The sequence below is a fragment of the Atractosteus spatula genome, chromosome 11, assembly GCF_055471065.1.
Source record: "Atractosteus spatula isolate fAtrSpa1 chromosome 11, fAtrSpa1.hap1, whole genome shotgun sequence".
Lineage (NCBI taxonomy): Eukaryota > Metazoa > Chordata > Actinopteri > Semionotiformes > Lepisosteidae > Atractosteus > Atractosteus spatula.
Genome location: NC_142716.1, coordinates 2112105 through 2134642, shown reverse-complemented (window position 1 = coordinate 2134642; position 22538 = coordinate 2112105). Strand labels below are relative to the sequence as shown.

Sequence of the window (22538 nt, the reverse complement as noted above, 5' to 3'; positions counted from 1 at the left end):
CAGAGACCTGGCCTCTAGACTGCAGAGCCCTACCAGGCTGTAGTCAGTAAATACTATACTATTTATATCCAGTTCAATTCCAGATATGTTTACGGGACACAGCCAGGGCAAGCAGAACTGCGAACCTTTTAAAGCGCGGAGCTGTCCGGAGCAGGGGGCCCAGGGCCGTGCCCAGGACAGGTGCGATGCAGAGGGTGGGGATCCCAGCGCTGTACCCGACATATAAAGGGAGAAGCCAGGGGAGCTCCGGCAGCCGGCCCGACTCGCCCCCGCGCTCCCTCGCTCCTCGGCCAAGCGGAGCGGCGCGGAGGGAGCCGGGCCTCGGGGTGCCGGAGCAGCTCTCCGGCGGCGACAGGCCTGCGAGATTTAAGAGGCCTGGTGGGGGGGAGTGATGAAAGAGAGGCTGCAAGCCCAGAGCCTGTAAATATTAATCATTTCGCCCCTGTTTGTTTAATTATAAATGCCTGTTTAGGGAATTAAACCGCCGCCCGTAATATACGGCCTCCCTCACACGGTGACATTTCGCTAAGATGGCCCTAGAGGGCAAACCCAACTGCCCCTGCCCCTCTCCGCTGCCCCTACAGCCTCTTCTGCATTTCAATACAGGTACGCCACCCAGTAGGCTTTTAGGAACCAGATTTTTAAGATTTCTAACACGTGGCCCTTTACCATCAGGAGGGCACACGACGGCTTTAACAGTTGCTGCTGTTTGTCCACTTGTAATTTGACCAGTATAAATGTATGATCAGTTTATGTGGCTGCCGTTTGTAACCACATCAAACTGTATTTGCAGCCATAAACTGAAGCAAGAGTACAAAACAATCAGGCATGATGTGAGGAGTCTTAGAGGTCAAGGGTCTTCACCGTGTCCAAGTGTTCCCCACCACACAGAGGCTACTGCAGCAACAGTACAGTACAGCACACTAAGACTGGAATCGCCAAGACACATCTGCACAAAGGGTCTCATGTTTAAAAAACAAAACAGTCCCCTAATGGGATTTATAAAGCTCTCCTCAGATTCCAGACACCTGGTCCACATGGACCACTGATCCAAACTGCGGAGGGACACCATAACCTTTCAGTTCACAAGACCTGGCACACTTGTATAAAAGACACTGGAATGTCAATCATCTTTGTCTTTCTCAAATTATCCAAGCCCTTTCATTGAGAACATCTGAAAGATTCAAACAATAGGAAGTTTGTTTGGTAGTTTAGCAGTTACTAAGCACATCTCAAACTTCCATCAAATCACTTCCTGCAGACGTGCAGAGTTTCGGCATCGGAGTCCTGACTGGTGTTCCAGGCACCCACAGCTCTTTGTGTAAAGAAGTAAGAAGTGTGGCTCGTACAGAAAGTTGATATTTGGTTTAAGGAAGAGTTAGCAATTGCAGCCTGTATCTCTGAGAGGCGAAAGGTTAATGACTGAAGCAATGTATTACAGACTGTGGCTTAATTTAAGAAAGTTTAAAACGCATATCAGTATGACTTTAAGCATATACAAAATGTCTATTATTTATCAAATGAGTGGTTTTAATATGCAATAACTTTTCTAGTTTCAAATATCTTAGATTATTATGCACCAGATTACAGTAAAACCTTATCTATTGGTGAAAGGAAAGACTAATGAGACAAACTTCCTGGTTCATATTAAATAGAACTTTATGCAGCATGAAGAATACTGTTTTACTCTATATTGACTGTCATATTTAATAAATTTAATATGGTATCAGACATAGTGATCTTCACATGAGTTTTAGCAGTAACTCACATAAGCAGTATTTCTGTCATGAACCATTAATAATACACTTTTGTAATATTGTCAATTGTATTTTTTCTTTCAGATTTTGAAGACAGATTCATAATTCACTCACACCCACAATAGAGAACGCATTAAGCTTTTTAGCTGTAAATTAACTTTAGTTAGCATAGGATTTTAAAAAATCAATGGCAACAGTTTTCTAGTGAATAGAAACACTCTCAATCTCTTTTTAATTACCTTCCTATATTGTTAACAAAGGGATAATTTTACAATGAGCTGCAATGCATACAAGATGATTCTCAGCTGGCCTGTCCTAATTATTTGATGTTAGAAACTCCAGTTATTTCAAACTGCTATGTAGATTGTGTAGATTAATTTTCTGATATGTAAAACATTGTTCTGCATACTAATTCCCCACTACTTTTATTATAAAAACCAAATCTTTTTATGGAAACATAATTAATAATGGAAGGACCCTGTATGTATGCTTTTGTACACCATACGTAACCACAGAACTCAAGCAATTATCTTTAAAAAAACACCACTACTGCCTCACACTGAGATAAAGAGAGCTTAATTGCTTTTCGCTTCCAGTAATGTTTAGCAAAGAGAAGTTCTACCACAGAAGGCTGAACACAGTAAATGATCAGTCATACACGACACACAAGAAGTATTAATGCAAAACAATTTAATAAAGAATAATTAATTAAATACAACACAGATACTCTGAATTGCTTGAAGGAAGTGCCTATGCTGCCTTGTCTCGAGTTTTAGATGTGAAAATCGAAAAAAAAACTATTTTGCAAGGTGGACCTGTGAGTCCAGCAGGCCTTACGACGACGGTGCATGTCCATTCGGGAAAATCGGGTTCAGCAGCGTAAAACATGGAAATGAGAAAAATACTCTTTCCTATTCGGAAAAAAAGAAATCGTTTTGGTTATACAAATTTCCCTGGCCTTTGACCCGGGTGGCAACGATGCAGCCAGGCCGAGTCCTCAGCTGGGCTCGACTGCAGGCTGCCTCCTTTCTGTTCCTCCGGTGAGACAAAGCACATCCCTACCTTCCCGAGAATGACGTGTCAGGAGTTGCTCGGCACCTCACTGCTCGAGCCGGGGAACTTCGATCGCTCGTGTGCCTTATCCAGCAGCACTAGGCATAACAGGACCCAGGAATTAAGGGCGCTGACAGGATTATGGAGTGTTCTGGTCCGGCTGACCCCGCCTGGCTGAGGGCTCACGTCCCAGTCGTGGGACGAGGAGGCTGGGACCCCCTGCAGAGCGAGGAGTGACCCAGGGTTTGGCCCAGGGGTGGAGGTGGGGGGGCAGAAAGACGTACGCGAGGGAAGGGGGGGGATTTAACGTCCAGTACTTACAGTGTTTGAGGAGAGGAAGCGATTGAGGATTACCGACAGCCGAGTCAGATTGACCTTTGGCTGTTTTCATCCCTCACAAGCTTTCGTTATCAACTCCATTTAGTGATGGTAGGCGACCAGTAGGTGGTGCTCTTCCCTCCGGACCACAACTTCCTAGGGCGTGGCCAGAGTGGCGGCTGAGGACACGGCAGAGTCCTTCAGGTTAAACACAAGTTCTCACTATTGGGTCCTACAAGATCCCATGGTATCGTTCGTAAGAGTTGGGTGCATTGACCGCAGCATCCTGCCTAAGTTCCCCTCTGGGCTGATGCTGGACTCACTAAGACTTCCCTTAACTGGTGAAAGTGGGGCTGCTGAGCGTCTCCCCAGTGGGGGCGGCACTTCAGAGCTGGATATAATGGGTCCTCTTCTATATGTAAAGTGCTGTAAGATCCTCTGGGATTAACAGCGCCACAGAAATGCAGTTAATTCTTAATATTCGTAATGAAGCTGCCACTCTGACTCCCCTGCAGGGAGTCGAACCCCAGCTGCCTAGACTGCAGTATTAATGTACTACCGTGAGGCTAAACAAGCAGACTCCTTGGCACAGCTGCAGTGGCTGGTATTAAGCCGCATCCATTACACTGTGCGAGCCCACTGAGCAAACCTCATTTAGAAAAAAAAATCAATGGTAACAGCTGGAAAGTGAAAAAGGTGAACAAGGCCTACACTTCCAGGAGCACAGCCTGTCCAGTTTTATTTCATTCTGGTCAGAGGACAGCGTCAGGCCAGCTGAGGGACACAGCTCCCTTCCGCACGGGGCTGGTGGGAACTGAAAAGCAGAAGAATGTGACTCTGAAAAGGACCCCTTCAAGGAGAGGTTCAGCAGGAAAATCTGTAAGAGTCTGTGTTTGGCAAATGTCAGGCGTCACAGATATGAAAACCCTGTTCTACGCGCAGTCTCAGCTGTGAAATGCCTTAAGCCAAGGAAAGCTTTTGTTTTAATAAATCAGGGAGCTGGCCTGCAAAAATGGGGAGGTGGACTGTTCTCTGTATACAGCACACGTCCCACCAGCGGCTCGATTCACAGTTTCGCCCCCTGGTTTTGGGTCCATTCCCGACTGCAGATGCAGATCTTCTTTCTGAACCTCCTGACAGAGGGGCCCTGACACAAACTCTCTCCCTAATGAACTCAGGGCTCAGTTTTTTACTACTGTATATACCTTCTTTCCCTCTGGTCTGGTTACTCAAAATGGAAAACTGACCAACATCTCTATGCTGTACTATGCAAAGACTAAGACCACGAATTGTTTTCTCCTGTAATACGACTTACAGATATTTTGCAGATATACTACAGTACAGCAATCCCTCACTGAGCACCGCTTCTGTCAGTGCTGGTTGTCTGCAGGGCCACTGACTGAAGGCCTGCAGATGCGGCTGTATAAAAGCAGCTCTGTCTGTCTGGGACGTGTGACACAGGCCAGGCTGCTGCAGCCAGAGCTCACTCAGCGCAGGCTGGAGCTGTGTATCCCGCAGCTGTCTGCGCTACAGGCAAGAGGCAAGGAGAACAGCTCCCAGCTCCCAGCTCCCAGCTCCCAGCTCCCAGCTCCCAGCTGATGGGACTGTGGCCCCTCTGACATCGCTCGTTGAAAAGAGGTCTTGGGCCCCCCGGATGAGCCTGAGTCTGGGCCCTCCTGACTTCTGCGGTAGACACCTCAGTAATGCCGACAGCCCAGGCCAGTGCTCCTCATGTATCACTCAAATATAAGAAACAGTTTCTGGACACACATCCCCAGGGGGCCCTTTCCATACCCGCCTCTATTAGCGCCAATTCCCACAGGCCCCCTTTCTCTGGGAGCTGGAACACTCCCTCAGCCCTGAGAGAGGCACTGCTGTACGTCAAAATAACTGCAGCCATAGAGGACCGCTCTCACACTCACCTATGTACTTGCACAACAGGCTCCCTTTGCTTGCTCTGCAATTCAGGTGGAGCATGCCTGCTGAAATAAAACGTTATCATAATTATAACTTAAATACAGACTTACATTTTCTACAGTAAGTCCTATTTAAATATCTAGAGGAAAAGAAAAAGAAAATGATAAATGTTATTTGTGTTGCGCATGCTTGGCTGTATTGCTCTGGGATTCAGGGTACTGTGCGCTCTTAATTGCTTCCCTCGCACAATTCCTTAGGAGCAGTTTTAATAGCTTTCTGTCTGTTCAGAGGTACTGTACACTTGAAGAATAAGGACTCATTTCTCAGTTTGCATGAAGTTCCCTGTCACTTAGGAAGATTCCCAGGATGCACAGATGTATAGTGACTGAGTCCAGCGATCGAAAAGGAAGTGCAGACGTACTCCGCAGCCTGGCTGGTGGGAGAAACAGAGAGATGATGGCTGGGGGATTTTGTTGGGGCGATGACACTGGAACACACTAAAGAGAAACAAAAACATGTTTGATAAGTTGTCTGAACAGTCACATGCACATTGCAAGGAAGTGTAGCTCTATCAGATTCAGAAGGTTTTTTTAATTCAACAGAATTACTGAATTCCAAGCAAGTCCTCACTTTTTCCTCGCCAACATAAGACGGGTTTGTAACATTTTACTGAACAGACAGGACGGCGTTGCAGTGAGGTGAGCTCCAGGTAATCAGGGATAAAATCTCAGTCCCCTTTACTGTCAACTCTTTCCTGTCCATCAAAGCGATTTAAAGCAATTTGTACATTTTTAAAAATAATTTTAACACGGAGGCCTGTTTAATTAGAAACTAAAACAGAGAAAGGATTTAACTAAGCAGAAGGGAGAAAGCTAAAGAGAAGGCTTCATTCTTGATAATACATAAACACTTACACTTGCCAGTAACAAAGGAATTATCTGTCCACTTGTAAAAAGGAAATGAAGGCCTTCTGACGACAGCATCAATCAGCATTTATTATTGCCATGATGTTTTCCACTAGCTGGGGCATCACGCATTCACTTTTTCCCCTTTGTCTTCCCTTGGCCAGGCTGAGCCAGATGCGGGAGGGTTTTCAAGGACCTGTTTCTAATAAAATGTTTCAAGTACGTCCAGGCAAAACACTATGTGCAGCTCGCTGTTTGAGTATCGACGTACAGTTACAGTTATTTGACATCCAGCAAGCTTCACTGCTGAACACGTCTGTGGCGTTAGAATGTGAACAAGGTTCTTTTCTCTAGATTGTGTTCCCATGTTAATTACAGTACAATGCTACTAAGTTACAAAAAAAAACCCTGCTTGCTAAACCTATTTGCTTAGAGGTTAGAGGCAGATCACCATCATTCAGCTGTTAAAACTCCTGGTGAAAGATTACAGTTGGTAAATACCCCTGATCTTTTGCATGGGCGCCCTCTCTTATCATACTGCACACACCTCACCTTTTATACTGAGCACTGCTCATTGTCGCCTTCTGTATTAAACACACAACACCCCTCAAACTGAACACACCTCACCCAACACCCCTAAAACTGAACACCCCTCACCCAACACCCCTCATAATCCTAAATGAGCACCCCTCAGGCTAAACATCCCTCACCCAACACCCCTCATAATCCTAACTGAGCACCCCTCACGCTAAACACACCTCACCCAACACCCCTCACACTGAACACACCTCACCCAACACCCCTCATAATCCTAACCCTAACTGAGCACCCCTCAGGCTAAACACACCTCTCAGACTGAACACCCCTCACCTTTGATGTCCAGTTTTGCCTGGGGAAGGATGAGCTGAAGGCCGCGATTCAGGGTGAACCTCAGAGTGGTGAACTCATCTGGAAGTGCACACAAGAGCAGCCGTTTCTGCACACATCCCCCTGACGTGACGCAGACCCGGCCAGGACTAACGCAGTGATTGCTGAATCTGCCAGCCCTCAGACTGACTGGAATTCAACCACCCATCTTAATATGAAGGGTCCAGACATTAAAGGCCTTCTGCCAAGAAAGAGCAGGAACCAAACCTTCAACATGAACTGCTTGGGGTCGTAACGCTGAGGAGCCGGACGACATCAAGGGCCAACCGAAGAACATTTTGAAGTCACAGTGCAAATCCCCCCAAAGAAAAAGTTTACTTTTGCAAAGAGATGCAAAGATAAACCTCCGCCTAATTGAAAAGGTGGTTTTTGTATTTTGGAAATATATAACATTTGATCTGACACCCAACCACTCAAAACCAGCAGAGCAGGGAAGGAAAGTGAGTGGGTGTTATAGAATAACAAGCGTTCATTAACTTCAAAAAGGTGCAGAGCAGAACTGTTTAAAATAAGGGTGGAATGCCAGGCCGCTCCAGACAGCTACGGCTTTGAAACGGTTCCTTTTAACAAAGTTTGGGGAAACCGGCACTCGTCTGTGAAAACCAAGCTCCTCTTGAAGCTAGAACTTCACCAGTGACAGACAGGATGGTCTTGATCTTCTTGTGCCAGTCCTTCTGGAGGGTGGGGTAGAGGTAGTTGGGGGTCACAGCGATGTCCTTCTTCTTCACGTCTCTCGCGTCTCCATACAGAGTCTTCATCACCTTCTGAGAACAGAACCTGACAAAGCAAACAAGTCCAGGTGACGGCAGGGGTAGGGATGCAAGGAGCCACAGTGCGGGTGTGAAGGGAGTTTATATTCGGAAAGGCCAATAATGCCTCAATAATCTTTTTATTTGCTCTGCTCTGAAATACAATTATTTTTTAAGTGGCTGTCTGCAACCCAAGCACAGCCCCAGACACCCCAGAAAGGTCAAGACAAGGGGAAAACAAATATTTAAACACAAAAAGGTACAAAGCCACATGTGGTATAGGAACATCGTAAACGCCAATCGCAGAACATCTGTTCTGATGACCAGCTGTCCAAGAATGTCCCAGATCCCTTCAGCTAAACTGGTCAGTACCCGAGTCCAACAACAGGTGTACTTGGAAAACCAGGTACAAAGAAATAGAAGTGTGAAATAATGCTTTCCAAAACAAGTTGCCTAATGCAAGACTTTTACAGAACGGCGCAATTAAAAGTTATAGAAGGGAGAAGTCAGACACTCCCCCTGGAATATTGAATCTGTGCTGAAGTGCTGCAGGAAAACTCCAGCAGGGGATAATTAAGCTGACACATAATGGTGTGCAACAGCACTCCGCTTCATAAAACATTTCAGACAGGACCACGGCGTTAAACTCTTAAACTTGGTGCTCTGTGCATCAGGACATGGGGATCGGTTCACTGGGAGCACAGTGGACCCGTTCATGAAGAGAAAGGCTCCAGCTCTTTCAGACTCCCAGTTTGGCTGTGGGTTTATACCACTGAAGGTGAACAGTCCCGGGCAGGGACATGTGGACACGGGGTGGGTGTGTAATCTGCAGGACAAAGTCGTGCTCCCATACAATTGCGAGTTCTTCACAATAAGATTGTCACTATCCTCCTATTTAGCCACACAACACCACGAGGGGAGCTGTGGATGGTGGGAGTGCTGCAGACAGCTTATTTTGCGTGTGCTCCGGGGTGGGGAGGGGCAACTCACTTTTTCCAGCAAAAGACGAGGTTTGGGAAGATGGTGATGAACGCCGAGTGGAAAAGGCCGCGGTCAACCTTGCCCTGCGAGAAAGACTGCAGAATAGCTTCTCTCTGAACCTCCGAGATGTTAATCTGCAGACAGCGGGGGGACGAGACAGACACAGGCACAGTCATTTCAGCTGGAGGGCTTCTCCACGCTTTTCTTCTCCAGACTCCCACAAGGCAGGTGTCCGGCGAATTCCCCCGCTCGAATTCAAACAACAGGTGATTGCAACTCTGACAAGTTTTATCACATAATCTATCTATCTATAAACAGCGCCACAAGGAAATTGAAATTCCTAAGCTTCTACCGTCATTAATTATGGCATTAATTACACGTCCAGCTCTTGCTGGAGGGTTTCCTTTGGAAAGAAGGAAGAAGCCTCTAGGAAACACAGCATCCCTGAAGCTCTGCTGCCACCGTGTGTGAGCTCTGTAAGTCGCAGCTGGACGACGGGACACACGGCCCAGTTAAAGGATCAGCGAGCGGGGCCCACCCTCAGCCTGGGAGCGATCTCGGACCGCAGAAACAGCCTGATGATCATGTCGGCTTTGCTCTGCAGCACGGCCTGGTCGCTCTCCCCGTACATGCCCGCAGACGCCATCACCACACCCGCATCCGCCAGGCTCCGAAACCTGCAGCACAGCCGGGGGGGCAGGACCAGAGGCACTGCGTCAGCACCAGACGCAAGCACGCGCCTGCCGCCCAGGGGCCAAACTAGACTGCATTTCTGTGTAGGCAATGGATTTGTTCTGGCTTCCTGGCATGCAAATGGAATGCTGAGCAATGCTGTGCCACAGACTGAGTCAGAATAACTGCAAACCGCAATGAACAGGAGAAAGCCCTTAGGCCTGATTTTCATTTCCTCCAGCTCCTTCCTCAGTGGAAGGGGGCTGGTTTGAAGCCGCTGAACTGCCCAACGGCGCCCCCGTACCGCTCCGTCTCCAGGCAGAACGACAGGTCGTTCACCAGGAAGCCAGCGGCGATTAACTTGCTGTTGACGACGCGCTTCCTCAGGTGCGACGAGTCTCCCTCCCCGGCAGCGTCGTGGGCAGAGACGAGCTCTGTGCCACCTGAGAAAAACACAGCAGCGCAGCTCTACGTGAAACAGCAAGCTAGGTGCTGTAGCCAACAGCTCTGTCACCCTTACTTCATCAAGATGAGACTCGCTGGGTGAGAACAGACAGAGATTCTGTGACACGGGACACACAGCAGCTCCTCACGCTGAAGACCGGGCTCCACCCCCTGCACCCCTTTTTCTCACCACACAAAACATTTTTTAATGTGTGCCAAAAAGGTCTTCTGGACACAAAATATTTGACTAATTTATGCAGAAAACATTCTTTAATCAGAACTGTAGATCATCCAGATGCAAACGAGACCTTTCCTTGGCACTGTATTGTATCTACACATTCGCTGGACACCAAACGCCACCTCCCAAAGGAAGAACCCCACCCCAGCCCTTAAGTGTGCCAACAGGACTATCTGGGGATGCTTTGCTGCCTCAGGAACCAGAGAGCTTGAGGTCACTGACAGAACTACGACTTCAGCGTTGTACCAGCAGACACTGGAGGAGAAAGTCAGGCCACACAGCAAGACAATGATCCTGAATGCACAAGCACAATACGGTCGCTGAAGAAAAGGACGTTTCACATTTTGGACTGGCCAAGTCAAAGTCTGGACCTAAATCCCCTTTGACATCCCATGGGCTTGGACTGCCCTGTGGGCAGCAGCATCAGACTGTCCAGGCAGAACAGTTAGAAAGAGACAGACAGAGGAGTTTATTTGCCATGTGCACATGTACAATGGGATTCTAATTCATGCTGTTCTCTCAGGACATGCACAGTACAACAGACAACACCCCACAATGTAGACAGTACATTGTTACAAAACAGTCGATGATAAACAGTGAATAGCAGAAACACAGTTAACTTATTCACTTCAGTGCTATAGCATGATCTTAACCACAAATCGCCAAACTCATCTGCATGGCTTAGCTTAATGGCGTAATGATGATATAGCCATTGACACACACTTCCGTTTGAAACGTATCACACGGCACACATACTTTCTGAGAAGTCCCGGAAGTTGTGTCGGAGGTAGTGCTCGAATTCACTCCTGGTCGGGATGTCCTTCATGGCGCTGCGAAATTTGCAGACAGTTTTAATGTACCGGCTGAAGATGCTCCAGACCCGCTTCTAGACAAAACCAGAGGAGGCCAGTGGGTTTAGAATCAAGCAGGGGATCACATCCTGAGACCAGGCCTGCCTGCATGTTATTCTCTCAAGTCGCTGTGCAGGGAAACCGAATGTGCTTGCCATGACCTCAGTATAAAAGGCCCAAAGGCAATAAGTGAAAGGTTACTTTAGGAACTTGAGGAAATTTGGTGGCACCACACAAACAAATTTATTACTGACCATTTTAAATGGTTGATATACACAACGGTGTTTTGCCAGTGAAATCCTCTGAAGGAGGGAGAGGGGTTCTCACCAGTTTGCTCTTCAGCACAGCCGCCCGGTCGCAGGTGTCCGAGACCGTGGAGGAGCAGGGGGGGAATGTGTCCTGGTACTGCTGGAACCTGCGTTGGCAGCACAGAGGCAGACATCAGGCAGCTGGGGTCTTACAAACATCACGCTCTCTTTTTATCCCCCTTGTGAAAATCTCCTGCCAGCAAACGTTCCCGGAGAAACGCCATCACGATGAGCATCGGCAAAGTGGGCTGCAGACGTTTGCAAAGGCTACTTGAATTCACTCCACCGGCTGTCCTGGGGGATGGAAGAATATCGCCTCCAGCCCCCTGCAGGAGCGGATCGGTCCCGGACAGGATTACTCACCACCTCGCTTCCAGAGACTTCATGACCAGGTCCTGGGCCATGAAGAGCACGTCTAAAGGAACGCGGCGCATCTTGGGGATCTGAGAGACGATGCTGGCGTCACACTGGAGGAACCCCTCTGAGGAGGAGGGGCGGTACATGTTTCAGCAGGGTGGGGGTTACACCGGAAGGACAACCTTGACCTCTCACTTAAGTTGTTCCTGTTTGTGGAATGGTTTAAATCCAAAAAACCTCCATCTATCCTCCCGGTTTCTGAAGCCATTTACTCCTGGGGAGAGGCGTGGCGGCAGCACCCTGAGCAGAGCAGACCTCCCTTCCCCAGCCTCGGTCTCCAGCTCCTCCTGCAGGACTCCCAGGGGCTCCCAGGCCCGCCGGCAGAGATAACCCCTCTGCCCCTGGGACCCTCCCCAGCGGGCTGTGCCTGGTACACCAGCAGGAGGCGCCCTGGGGGCGTCCTCACCAGATGCCCGAGCCTCTTGATCCAGAGGAGCAGCGACTCGACTCCGGGGTCCTTGGGATCGCCGAGCTCCTTCCCCTGCCACCAGGAGCGAGCCCAGCAGCCCAGCGGGGACACCTCGTTACTGCAGCCACTGCACCAATCTGCTGGTCAATCCCACCCTGCCCTCTGCCCCTAGACGTGACGTGACATGACCCTGAGGTCCACCTGGGGCAACTGTTCTCTCCCCCGCCCCTGGAGTAAGTAAGCTACTCTTTCCTGATTTTATTTTAAAAAGCAGGTCTTACCGACATCACTGTGCCGGCTGAAGAACTTGTTCACTATGCTGACGATTCTGGCCTGCAGGACTCTGGGCTTGCTCACGCTCCGGAGCTTCTCCACTTCCTGATAGAAGAGCAAGGCACCATGGGCATTGTAGGCCTTCAGGAAGCGCTTGAAGAAGTCCAGGTTCACTGGGTTTCTCAACACATCCGCCAGGGACCTTCGGTGACAGGCAGAACATGACAGAGCGCACACCTGAACAAGCACGCCTTCCCAGCGACTGCTGCTCATTCAGTTCCATGCACTGCAACAGTCTCGAGGAGATGCAGGTGTTGATCTTGCAGGAAAAAGCTGCTGGGGAGTAGATTTAGCCTTGATATAGTCTCTTCTCATGGTCCTGACTTAATGTTTCTTTGATGCTTCTAATTTAACAGCAGTTTTATAACTGTTTGATATTACAGAGATCTTGTCTACAGATTTGTACCAGAAATTAGTTCAAAGCCAATTTTCCAGACTGCACCCCTCCTGAGGATCAGAGCATCTGGTTCATTATATCTTGATAAGAATCCCATAGAAATCAGGTTAAAGACAGGCGGTTCTTTTAGCTTCATCTTAGCTGGCTGCACAGCAGCTCAATCTGTGGGACATGAACTGACAGACCAGCCCCCTGCGGGACATGTGGCTTTCAGGAACCTCTCTCTGGGCAGGTGCTAGTTGTGGTCAATGTTCGTCACCGTTGCGACTGCAGTGAACTCTGATCCAACAGATTTCAGTCAACATCGTCGGTCTTCACCCCGCGTTTCCATGATCTCGGGGGGACTGATCAGCAGTCCCAAGCCCATCCCAGACTCCCAGGACTGTACCCTGGATGGGATGGTAGTCCTAAACCCGCACAAACACGGGGAGATCATGTAAACTCAACACAGGAGGGGCCCCAGACCCTGCAGAGCTGTTTGGCAGTGTGCCACCAGGCTGTCTGCATGTAGAACAATCTTCCAAAGCCATCGAAAGGCGCCTGTGCAAACGTGTCCTTGACACCCCTGCTTTCTACGTCTCTACAGTGAGCGGAGCTACAGGAAAGCAGGTCTCTGGGAAACCATCCTTCCCATTCATTAGCAACACACCCACAAAGAAACAGGACCACAAGGTGGGTTAAGATGAAACACCAAAATGTTCAATTACAAACTCAGAACGTTCATCACAACGCCATTCAAACACAGGACTAAAAGCCCGTTGTCCCTGGCCTCTATCGTCAGACGAACTGAAGGAGAATGAAAGAACTTTGTACCTTGGTCTCAGGGATGGCCTCCGAACAATGCTGTTGCCTTTCTTCATGAAAGTAAGGTTGGTCTTCTTTAAGAAAACGCTGGCTGCTACTGGCTTGGATTTTGTGCTTGCTAGGGAATAAAATAAACAAATCCAAATGCAGAACGGTATACGTGCCTGTGTCCTATTATTTCCAAAAATCAACTCTGACCTGAAAGAAAGGCAATGCCACAGACTGGTTTTTAATAAACCTTGCTTCTCTGCATTCCTCAAGGCCACAGGTCAGTACACGAGGAGTGGACGCATGTTATAACGGCACAGCCTGCAATCTCAGGGCACTGGGCTGTGATGTGTACGCTGCCTGGAGCTGTTCCCTGCAGTCGGCATTAAGAAGTATTCTGTGCATGACTGCAGGAATAGTACATTCAGGTGTATCAGTGGCAGGATCACACACACAGGGAGGGAAGTTCATATAAAGGAAGATGCTCATTATCAGTTTTAGGTCTTTTTAACATAAATACACTGAGGATCTACAGGGACTAGGACAGCAAGTCAATCAACAGGAGCCGGTTAGGATTTTGCCAGTGGCGTTTTTGTTTAACCACCTTACTGAAATTATTTGAACCAGCAACAGGGAGAATGAATAACACTAAAGCATAAAGCACCTTGATAGGATTTCTCAGAGAAAAAAAATCTTGAACTAAAAGCCAGGGGAATCCCAGCTCGTATATTATCAAGATCAAGAACTGATCTGCAGCGGAGTGCAGCAAGGACCCGCCTCAGGCCCACTGCAATTCCCCGTGACTGAGGGTCTCAGGCAGGCAGGAAACTAGTGAAATACGCAGGCGATACCAAAAAATGGGAGCGACACACAGCCGCGAGGGACTTACTAAAAGGAGAAAAGGAGAAGTCAGGGAGGAGGCAGGCACTGGACAACTGATATTCGATACTGGTCAGAACAAACGAGACTGAGAGGGGATGTGATTCAAGTATATAAGATCCGAGGGGTTTAGGCAGGATCACCAAGGAGACGGTTTCACACCCAGAAAGCAAACAATGGCACAGGGTTACAAGCGGAAACGAAAAGGGAAATAATTTAGGACAAAGAAAAGAAAACGATTAATTACAAGACCTGACAATATCTTAAACAGGCTTTATGGCCAGGTGGAGGTGATGAGATCAGCATCACGCTCCGGCCGGCCTGTTACCCCCAGAAGGATTAACCCCCGGTACTGAGTGGACCTGGGAGCCGTCTGGAAGGAATTGGAGCTCCATCACTCGCCCCTACCTGGGATTGAACCCGGGACCTTCCAGTCAGGAGCCAGAGGCCCTTGCTGTCTGAGCTACCACGGCTCCTTTAATTATACTATACTGTACTGCTTTAAATATAACACAGGCTACAAGAGATCCAAGCTTGAATATTACAGTGGTTGTACACTGCAGGTTTTACAGGGCAACAATCACAGTGCGAGAGCCACTGTACAGTAAAGCTCAAGTCTGATGAAAGTACGGCGCAGGATCTTGCAACTGTATTGACTGTCTTCATCCACTAGAGGGAACTCTCAACCACAAAACGTTTTATGTAGCGCCCGTTTTTCACAACCAATGCCTTCTCAGTAACTGCACGAAGTGGATTATCTATTTCACAATTTGATTATTTCAGCATAATTCAACACTGATTTTCCAGCACATAAAATAAAAATAATTGTGCACCTTCCCATTTTAACAATGTTTAAACACATTAAAGCACACACCAGATAAATATTAACTGTTAATTACAGCTGACTGTCATTAACAAGGTAACAAGTAAGGCAATGCTCTGTTCTGAAACTGCTCTTAAAGTTAATAGGCTCTTTACTTAAAATCATATGGCCTAAAGGCATGGGGTAATCTTCAAATCCACTTAGCGTCACTTAAACACAGTCCTTTCACAGTCCATTCAATACACATCAGGACATCAGGGCAGGACGTGAGGTTACCATGTCTCAGGTGCTGCAGAAAGCATGCACATGTGGCACACACCTCCAGCATTTTAAAAAGTTATAGCGTTCGGTTTCCAAGAATTGGTTGAACCTTTTCTCAGTTAACTGGCTGCTATTGTATGTGCTTTTCACCCCCCAGTGTTTTCCAGTTAGGTAGAAGCTGTGTAGCAGCTTGAAAACCATCAGGCTTTACAGGAACTGAAATGAATTCCAGAGCGGACGCTCCTCTGTGTTTTGGAAGCTGACCCAAAGGGGACACACTCTTTAGAGGAAGTGCTCCATTCTACTCGCTGACGCACACAACCTGCAGACGCCGGAACACACGTGTTCAAGAACTGCACTCTGCTCGTCCCGTCACAAGGCTAATTCTCGACAAGGCCCAGATATAGACTTTGTAACCTCCCTCCAATGACAGCCCTGTGGCAAGAGCCTGTGTCTCCCAGGCCCAGCCCTTGTTCGTCGCCATGGGACCTGGGCAGGGGGTAACACAGGGTCACAGAGCTCCTTCTGCCCTGCAGTCTCTTCCTGCATCCTCCTTCCTCGGGACAGGGGGCTCCGGCACGCAGAGGGAAGGGGGACAGGGGGGGAGACGGTGACCTCCGCCCGGAGTGTCACTGGCGGACGAAGGCCTGAGCCGAGACCTCCACATCGCCTTGGGGCTCCGTGCCACTGGAGTTGTGGAGATGCGTGTGGAAGCTGGGGGGCCACGCTGTCTCCCCGACAGCCCCCACTCCCCCACACCTTCGCCCACAGAAGACCCTCTCCCTCCCCCGTGAGGAACGTCAGAGGCGGCGCGATGAGGGCGGGCGGGCGTACCCAGGAAGGGCTTTCTCGTGTAGAACAGCCTGTAGTTCTTACTGAGCTCTTGGGCAGCCAGCCTGGGGTGTCTCAGCGCCAGCTCCTCAAAGGGCAGGTCCAGGACACCTGCGACAGCAGCAGACAGACAGGATGAGACGCACAGGAAGAGGGGTGAGCCCACACTTCCCAGCGGCACCTCTTTTACGTTGGCCAAAACATCCACATCCAGGAAACCAGGGAACCCCCACCCCCCCCAAGGCTGACCGCTGACCGATCCCGAAAAACAGGCATCCCTTTCACCTTCACTTTGGAGGTGGTTTAATTCATTCATTAAAATGGGAATATGGCAAAGGAATAAATCTGAAGAAAAAAAAACAGACGGTGTTTCTTACTGGTCTTTCTGTAATTCAGGTGGACTGATCCTCCTCTCCTGACATCCTCCAGCGCCATTAAGTCCCAAGTGTCCTCAGACAACAGGCCAGGCTCCCCGGAGAAGGAGCAGGCCTGGCACAGCGCCAGGGCCTCTCTCATTCTCCTCACCTGTAGCTCCGGCGAGTTTGGCCCACCAGGGGGCAGTGCAGCTCTGGTTCTCGGCCTCACAGGGTTTAAAATGCTATTGCACTGGGGCAAGCACTGAAGAAAACACAATCAAAAGGCACAGATAGACTGTGTATAGCATTTATAGCCCTAATTCACGGAAATGAGCAACGCACAGGTTTTATCTCCTGTTTTAACTGCAGAACATCAGCAATGTCGGGTTTTACGAACCTATAAACATCTCTTTATCGCCAGCTCTTGCAGACTGAGCATGTTGTCGCTTGTTTGTTTGGGGTTTTTTTTATTCCTGCTTACTTAGCTTTATGTAGTTCTCCATAAAAATAGCGCTGAAGAGGCTTTAAAAAACGAACCGGCTTGGGATCAAGCAAGGGCATCACGTCTCACTTCCTAACACACATTCAGCACACGCAGTAGCTGCTTGGTACTGTAGTTACACAGAATAAATCTCGGCAGCAGTAAGAATTCGCACACAAGCAGAGCAGGATTCCCTGCACGACTCCGGCAGGAGTTCATGGATTAAACATCCTGCACATCACTGCAATATACATTTTACTCCTCCGTTTATTTTCCTTCGTTTGCCTGTTGGCGCTTTCAAAAAGATATTCCACTGAGGCCCAATCACCCGGCTGTGCTCCCTGGCTGGTACTATGGTTTAACTTCCGTAATAAAAATCGTCACCTTTCCGCTACTGACAGGAAAGCAACAGAAACGCCACACATTAAAGACAAGCAAACACTTGCTGTCTGCCTGCGGGTTTCTGAGAAAGCTGACAAGATCTCATGGTCAACGGCACTGACTGTTCTCTAGTTACAACCGCCAGGAGGCGGACCCTCAGCAGACCTTATTAGTGGATGCTATGGTCTGTTTAACCACACTGATCTAATTCCCCGTCACTGGACAAGCGGTGAGTTACCACAAGGGAAAGGAACTGCGCATCCTCGTCGTCCAGGAAAGCGTCATAGGAGGAGCAGAGGACCTGCAAGAGTGCAGCAAAGCAGAAAGACGTAAAGCAATGCACCGCACGCTGGAAGAAAAAAAAAACCTTTTGCTTCCCAAAGAACTCTCAAACTAAATGACTCCAGAAGATAAAAATCTGAATCAGTGCGTGTATACCTTGGCGATCTCGTTCCTGGCCACATGTATCCAGGGGGTGACTTGCCCAGCGGGCAGGAGTCTCCGCAGCTGCCTGGCAGTGTCCTTCTCCAGGAGGGGGCGCTGGCCACTGTCTTGGCTCAGGTATTTTCCCACGATCCTCTCGGCGATGACCTGCCGGAGAGTGTGGCCCGAGCCGTCCTGCAGCTTCAGCAGCAGGTGCAGGAAGCTGTCCATGTCCTGCCACAGGCCCAGGCGCAGCAGCTCGGGGACCAGGCTCCGGGACTCCAGGAAGCTCCGGAAGGGGCCGCCCGCGAGCCCGTCCGCAGAGAGGGCGGAGTGCAGGGTCTCGCTGGCGCGGCGGTCTCCCCTTGGGGGGGGCGCCGCAGGAATGGCGGGCAGGCGGCACACAGGCGTGTCCGCTGAGACCCTCTCCGTGGACGCCAGAGCTTCAAAAGCAGGAAGGGGGCGGGTGTATTCATCAGGCTTCCCAGAGTGCTCTGCCGCGAGCAGCCACCCGCTGCGTGCTGGCCTGCTGGGAAGAACGCACGCGCGGGAAGAAAGCACCTGGCCCGCGCGCCCTCCCGCCTCCCCCTCGGCGACCCCCTGGTCCTCCATAGGGACCCACTGGGGACCCGAGAAGTCTCCGTCCTCAAGGCGCCTCGACCCGCCACTGTCGGAGTGGCCCGCAGCTCGCCAGAGGCGCTGCCTGGTCCGTCGGGAGGAGTACGGCCCCCCCCCGCAGCCCTCGGGCTGCCCCAGCGCCGCCGGGCCGGGGGGCAGGTCGGGCCGGGCCGGCGCCGCCCCGGCAGCGGCCCCCAGCTCGTATTCCCGCAGGAGCCCGCTGCTCTCCGGGAGCCAGGCCAGGCCCAGCCTGCAGTGGGTGAGGAACCGAGGGAGCCAGTAGCAGCGCAGTCTGAGCAGGGCCCGGCCCTGCATCTGGGCCAGCACCTCCCTCCGCACGCTGCCGGACGGGGCGCTGGAGGAAATCTGCAGCAAGGCGTCTGCACAGGCAAACAACACCGGGGGCCTTACTTAGAAAAGGGAAGGTCGTATTGTATCTGCTCCTCTGATCACCCATGAAGCAGCTCCAGCCAAAGAGGCCTAGATACCGCACTGAAGAAGAATCTGGGCACATTACTACCCCGCAGCCCAGCAACCTTGCTCAAAGAATCAATGTGCTTTCCAGGCTCTGATTAACAGTGTTTTTAATTAACTGCAGCAATCCCTCACTGAGCACCGCTTCTGTCAGTGCAGGGCCACTGACTGAAGGCCTGCAGATGCGGCTGTATAAAAGCAGCTCTGTCTGCCTGTCTGGGACGTGTGACACAGGCCAGGCTGCTGCAGCCAGAGCTCACTCAGCGCAGGCTGGAGCTGTGTATCCCGCAGCTGTCTGCGCTACAGGCAAGAGGCAAGGAAAACAGCTCCCAGCTCCCAGCTGATGGGACTGTGGCCCCTCTGACATCGCTAGTTGAAAAGAGGTCTTGGGCCCCCCGGATGAGCCTGAGTCTGGGCCCTCCTGACTTCTGCGGTAGACACCTCAGTAATGCCGACAGCCCAGGCCAGTGCTCCTCATGTATCACTCAAATATAAGAAACAGAGTTTCTGGACACACATCCCCAGGGGGCCCTTTCCATACCTGCCTCTATCAGCTCCGGGTCCCACAGGCCCCCTTTCACTGGAACACTCCCTCGTTAAGTACCATTAATTGTGTCAATTGTGATATGGTGTTAATTGTGCTAATTGAGTTCTGGTGATCCAGCACAAGCAGGCCCGGTAGATCTCCCTGACCTGCAGTGACCCGACAGGTGACTGCGACACTGGAGCCCTCGCACAGGTGCATGGCCTTCAGCACGGCCAGCCGGGCCCGGTACCGGTGCCGCTGGGACTCGTCGGGCTCGTCGACGAGCAGGAGCTGCTCCACCCTCAGCCAGAACGCCAGCAGCTCCTCTCCTACACACACACACACACAGAAGATGGTCGTCGACGAGGTCTGCACCAGTTCGACCAGGGAGCACCTGGCCTGATATTTCTGGAGCTCAGTGATGAAGACCCTAAACACACGCCAGTCGAAGGGCAACTCTTCTACCGCCCTCATCACTCTGTGTGAAACGTGCAGAGCCCCAACGCCTGCGGGCTTCCTGTCCCTGCTGCGGGGACAGATTCTTATCAGCGAGGGTAAAGAGGTTAAAGGTCGGAGGCCGCGGCTTCCTCACATACCACAGGAGCCCCTGACGAAAGAGCAGAACCGCCTCATCCCTCTCACGCTGCCCAGGCATCTTCTCAGCAGCCACTGGTCGGCTGGGGCCCACCGGACAGGCCCGCCGGCTCGAGGTTCGAGGCCCGAGGCGTCACAGGGCGCGGAGAGCTGGGGGGCTGTGCAAAGTACCGTTACTCGCAGAAAACACGTCTTCTATTTCCCCCTTTCTAGACTGCTGGCTACAGCTGGGCTCCAGGCCACCATGACCAGCGCCACAAGCGGCTTGCCAGCCACAGACAGAAGGATATACAGTGTCATTCCACTGGTGTTCACGCCTGGCGTACTTCCACACCAACATCTCTCTCGTCACCGTGACAAACACGTGGCAGAGCTCGCTCGCTCGCGCGCGCGCGGTGTCTGACCATCAGCGCTGACCGAGATCTCAAACTGCCCGCGCCCACATCCGTTTCCAAAAAGGTGCCCGAAGCAGGGCAGAGGCGCAAGAGACACACCCCAGCACCTCGTCCGATCCAGCTGGATCCCCTGGCCCAGCCGTTATCATCCACCCGGCACGGCGCTTGGAGTTTACCTTCCCCTTGGGCTTCTGGGAACTGCAGGAATTCTTTGCACAGGGTGTAATAGAGGTATAACTCTGTTTTCTGGAAGTAGCTGTAGCGGTGCTCGGCCAGCCACCTGAGGAATCTGTCCGTCTCCGCTTTCTGAGTGAGAGACAGAGAGTTCGGGCAGCTGTCAGCGCTGTGCTCGTCTGAACCCCCGCGTCCCCTCCGGCATCGCTGGAAGATACTGCAGGAGTAAAGAGCTGTCTGTCTGAGTGCAAGTCAGACCGAAAGGGTGAGGTCGGCCATTTAAGCCAGGAGCTGAAAGCCAGGCTATATCTGTGCTCTGCGTTACACGTTAAAGCAGACGTGACCAGACCAAGACAACCACGTGTGAAAATGTGTAATAGCTAGTGCAGTAGGCTGACAATGGGACGTTTAGCGTACTGCACTGATTTTATTACTGAGCACAAAACATCTTTATTTTGTGCACGTAACAATAAATGTGGTGGTAGAAAAATACACCGCTTTCTGACCGGATGAATACAGTGGGCCGATTTACAGCCTCGTGTGTTGTAACTCTGATTCCAAAGTGCATTTGAAAGTAGTAATGATGGTAAAAACACAGGAGGATTACCAGATAGAGCGAATATAATTCTGCCAAATCTAACAGTACACCATAAATAATATTGTATGAGCCGTGTCCTGGCTGACAGTTTCATTAATCAAGAGAGCTAGGATCACCTGTTGAGGAGGGATTCCAGGACACAGGAACCATTTATTCTCTCCCAGAAAGTATAACGGGGTCTGTCCAAACACCTAGGCAGAAAATGTCATTTTAAAAGTCAGGCGCAGAGAGCAAAACCACAAGGTTGTGATCTGCCCCAGGGTTAATGTCCTATATAGGCTGTGTGCGCGCTCACTTAATCGCTTCATTGAAACAACTAGAAAAAAAACTAGGGAAACACTGGTTTATTTAATAAAGCAACTGGGGTAGTGGGGACACACTCACTGGCAGGTTAAGGAACGTGTTGAAGAAATCCACGAAGACATCGTCCTCCAGGAGGCTTCCGAGCGCGCTCTCCGCGTCTCCTCCTGAAAGCAACGCACAGGCATCACGCGTGTCCGTGTCGTTCATGTCAGCAGACATGTCGAGGAGCAGGGGCGAGTGAGATGTGGACGTCTCTTTCTTGAAAACGCGTGTGTGTATTCAGACCGACTGTGTGCCACCCAATAATGAGCACGGCGACACGCCGGGCCAGCTCCTTCGCGACGACTTGATTTTGATTGTTGTTTTAATGAACAGGGCGTCACGGTGCCATTAAATATCTCAGGATTAAAAGGGAAATAGAGACGGGCCAGAGGTGAATCTCGGGCGCCGGTGCGGGCAGGGGGGGGATGTGAGAAGGGTCCAATTTAAGGGTCTCTCACCCTGCAGGCGTGCGGTCCCGGCCGTCATCCTGGCGACCCCACCCGGCCCGCTCCGAGGCGCCCCGAATCTTCACGCGCGGCTTCAGCCGATGGCGTCACAACGACCCACTGTTGCGCTTCCTCGGACGCGAGCTGGAGAATCGATCGGCTGATTTGAAGGGAGGAGGAGGAGGAGGAAGGTGTGGGGGGGGGGGTATTCCTTTTTTTTTTTTACCGGCGAGAAACAAAAACTAGTCTCGATCTTTTTTCTGACAGCACCAGCACAAGGAGACCTAGCCGATATTTATTTGCAACCGGTTGACGAAAGCAAATGTAAGGGGGAGAACTCTTCAGGGTGTTAATTCCACGCCGAGCTTGTGAGGGGCCGCCATGGGCGCTACAGCCGACTGCAGTACACGAATGTCCTGGAGGACATTCGGAGAGCTCGGTTCCTTACGTTTCCCGCAGTCGCAG

General features: G+C 50.6%; 1 protein-coding gene across 1 annotated transcript; it reads right to left on the bottom strand.

Annotated features, from left to right (window-relative positions):
- Nucleotides 1–3893: 3893 nt before the first annotated feature.
- rgsl1 (regulator of G protein signaling like 1) lies at nt 3894–21804 on the bottom strand. The gene is made up of 23 exons (XM_088926729.1): nt 21667–21804; nt 21399–21473; nt 20687–20816; nt 20118–20273; nt 19689–19850; nt 17919–18901; nt 17676–17781; nt 17051–17064; nt 16640–16880; nt 16266–16373; nt 13490–13598; nt 12228–12421; nt 11484–11601; nt 11140–11227; nt 10718–10847; nt 9584–9722; nt 9146–9284; nt 8617–8741; nt 7509–7654; nt 6821–6898; nt 5467–5542; nt 5051–5110; nt 3894–3942 (listed from the first exon to the last, which is right to left on the bottom strand). Exons 1-23 carry the CDS (start codon nt 21802–21804, stop codon nt 3894–3896), a joined length of 3564 nt encoding a protein of 1187 aa, XP_088782855.1.
- Nucleotides 21805–22538: the final 734 nt, after the last annotated feature.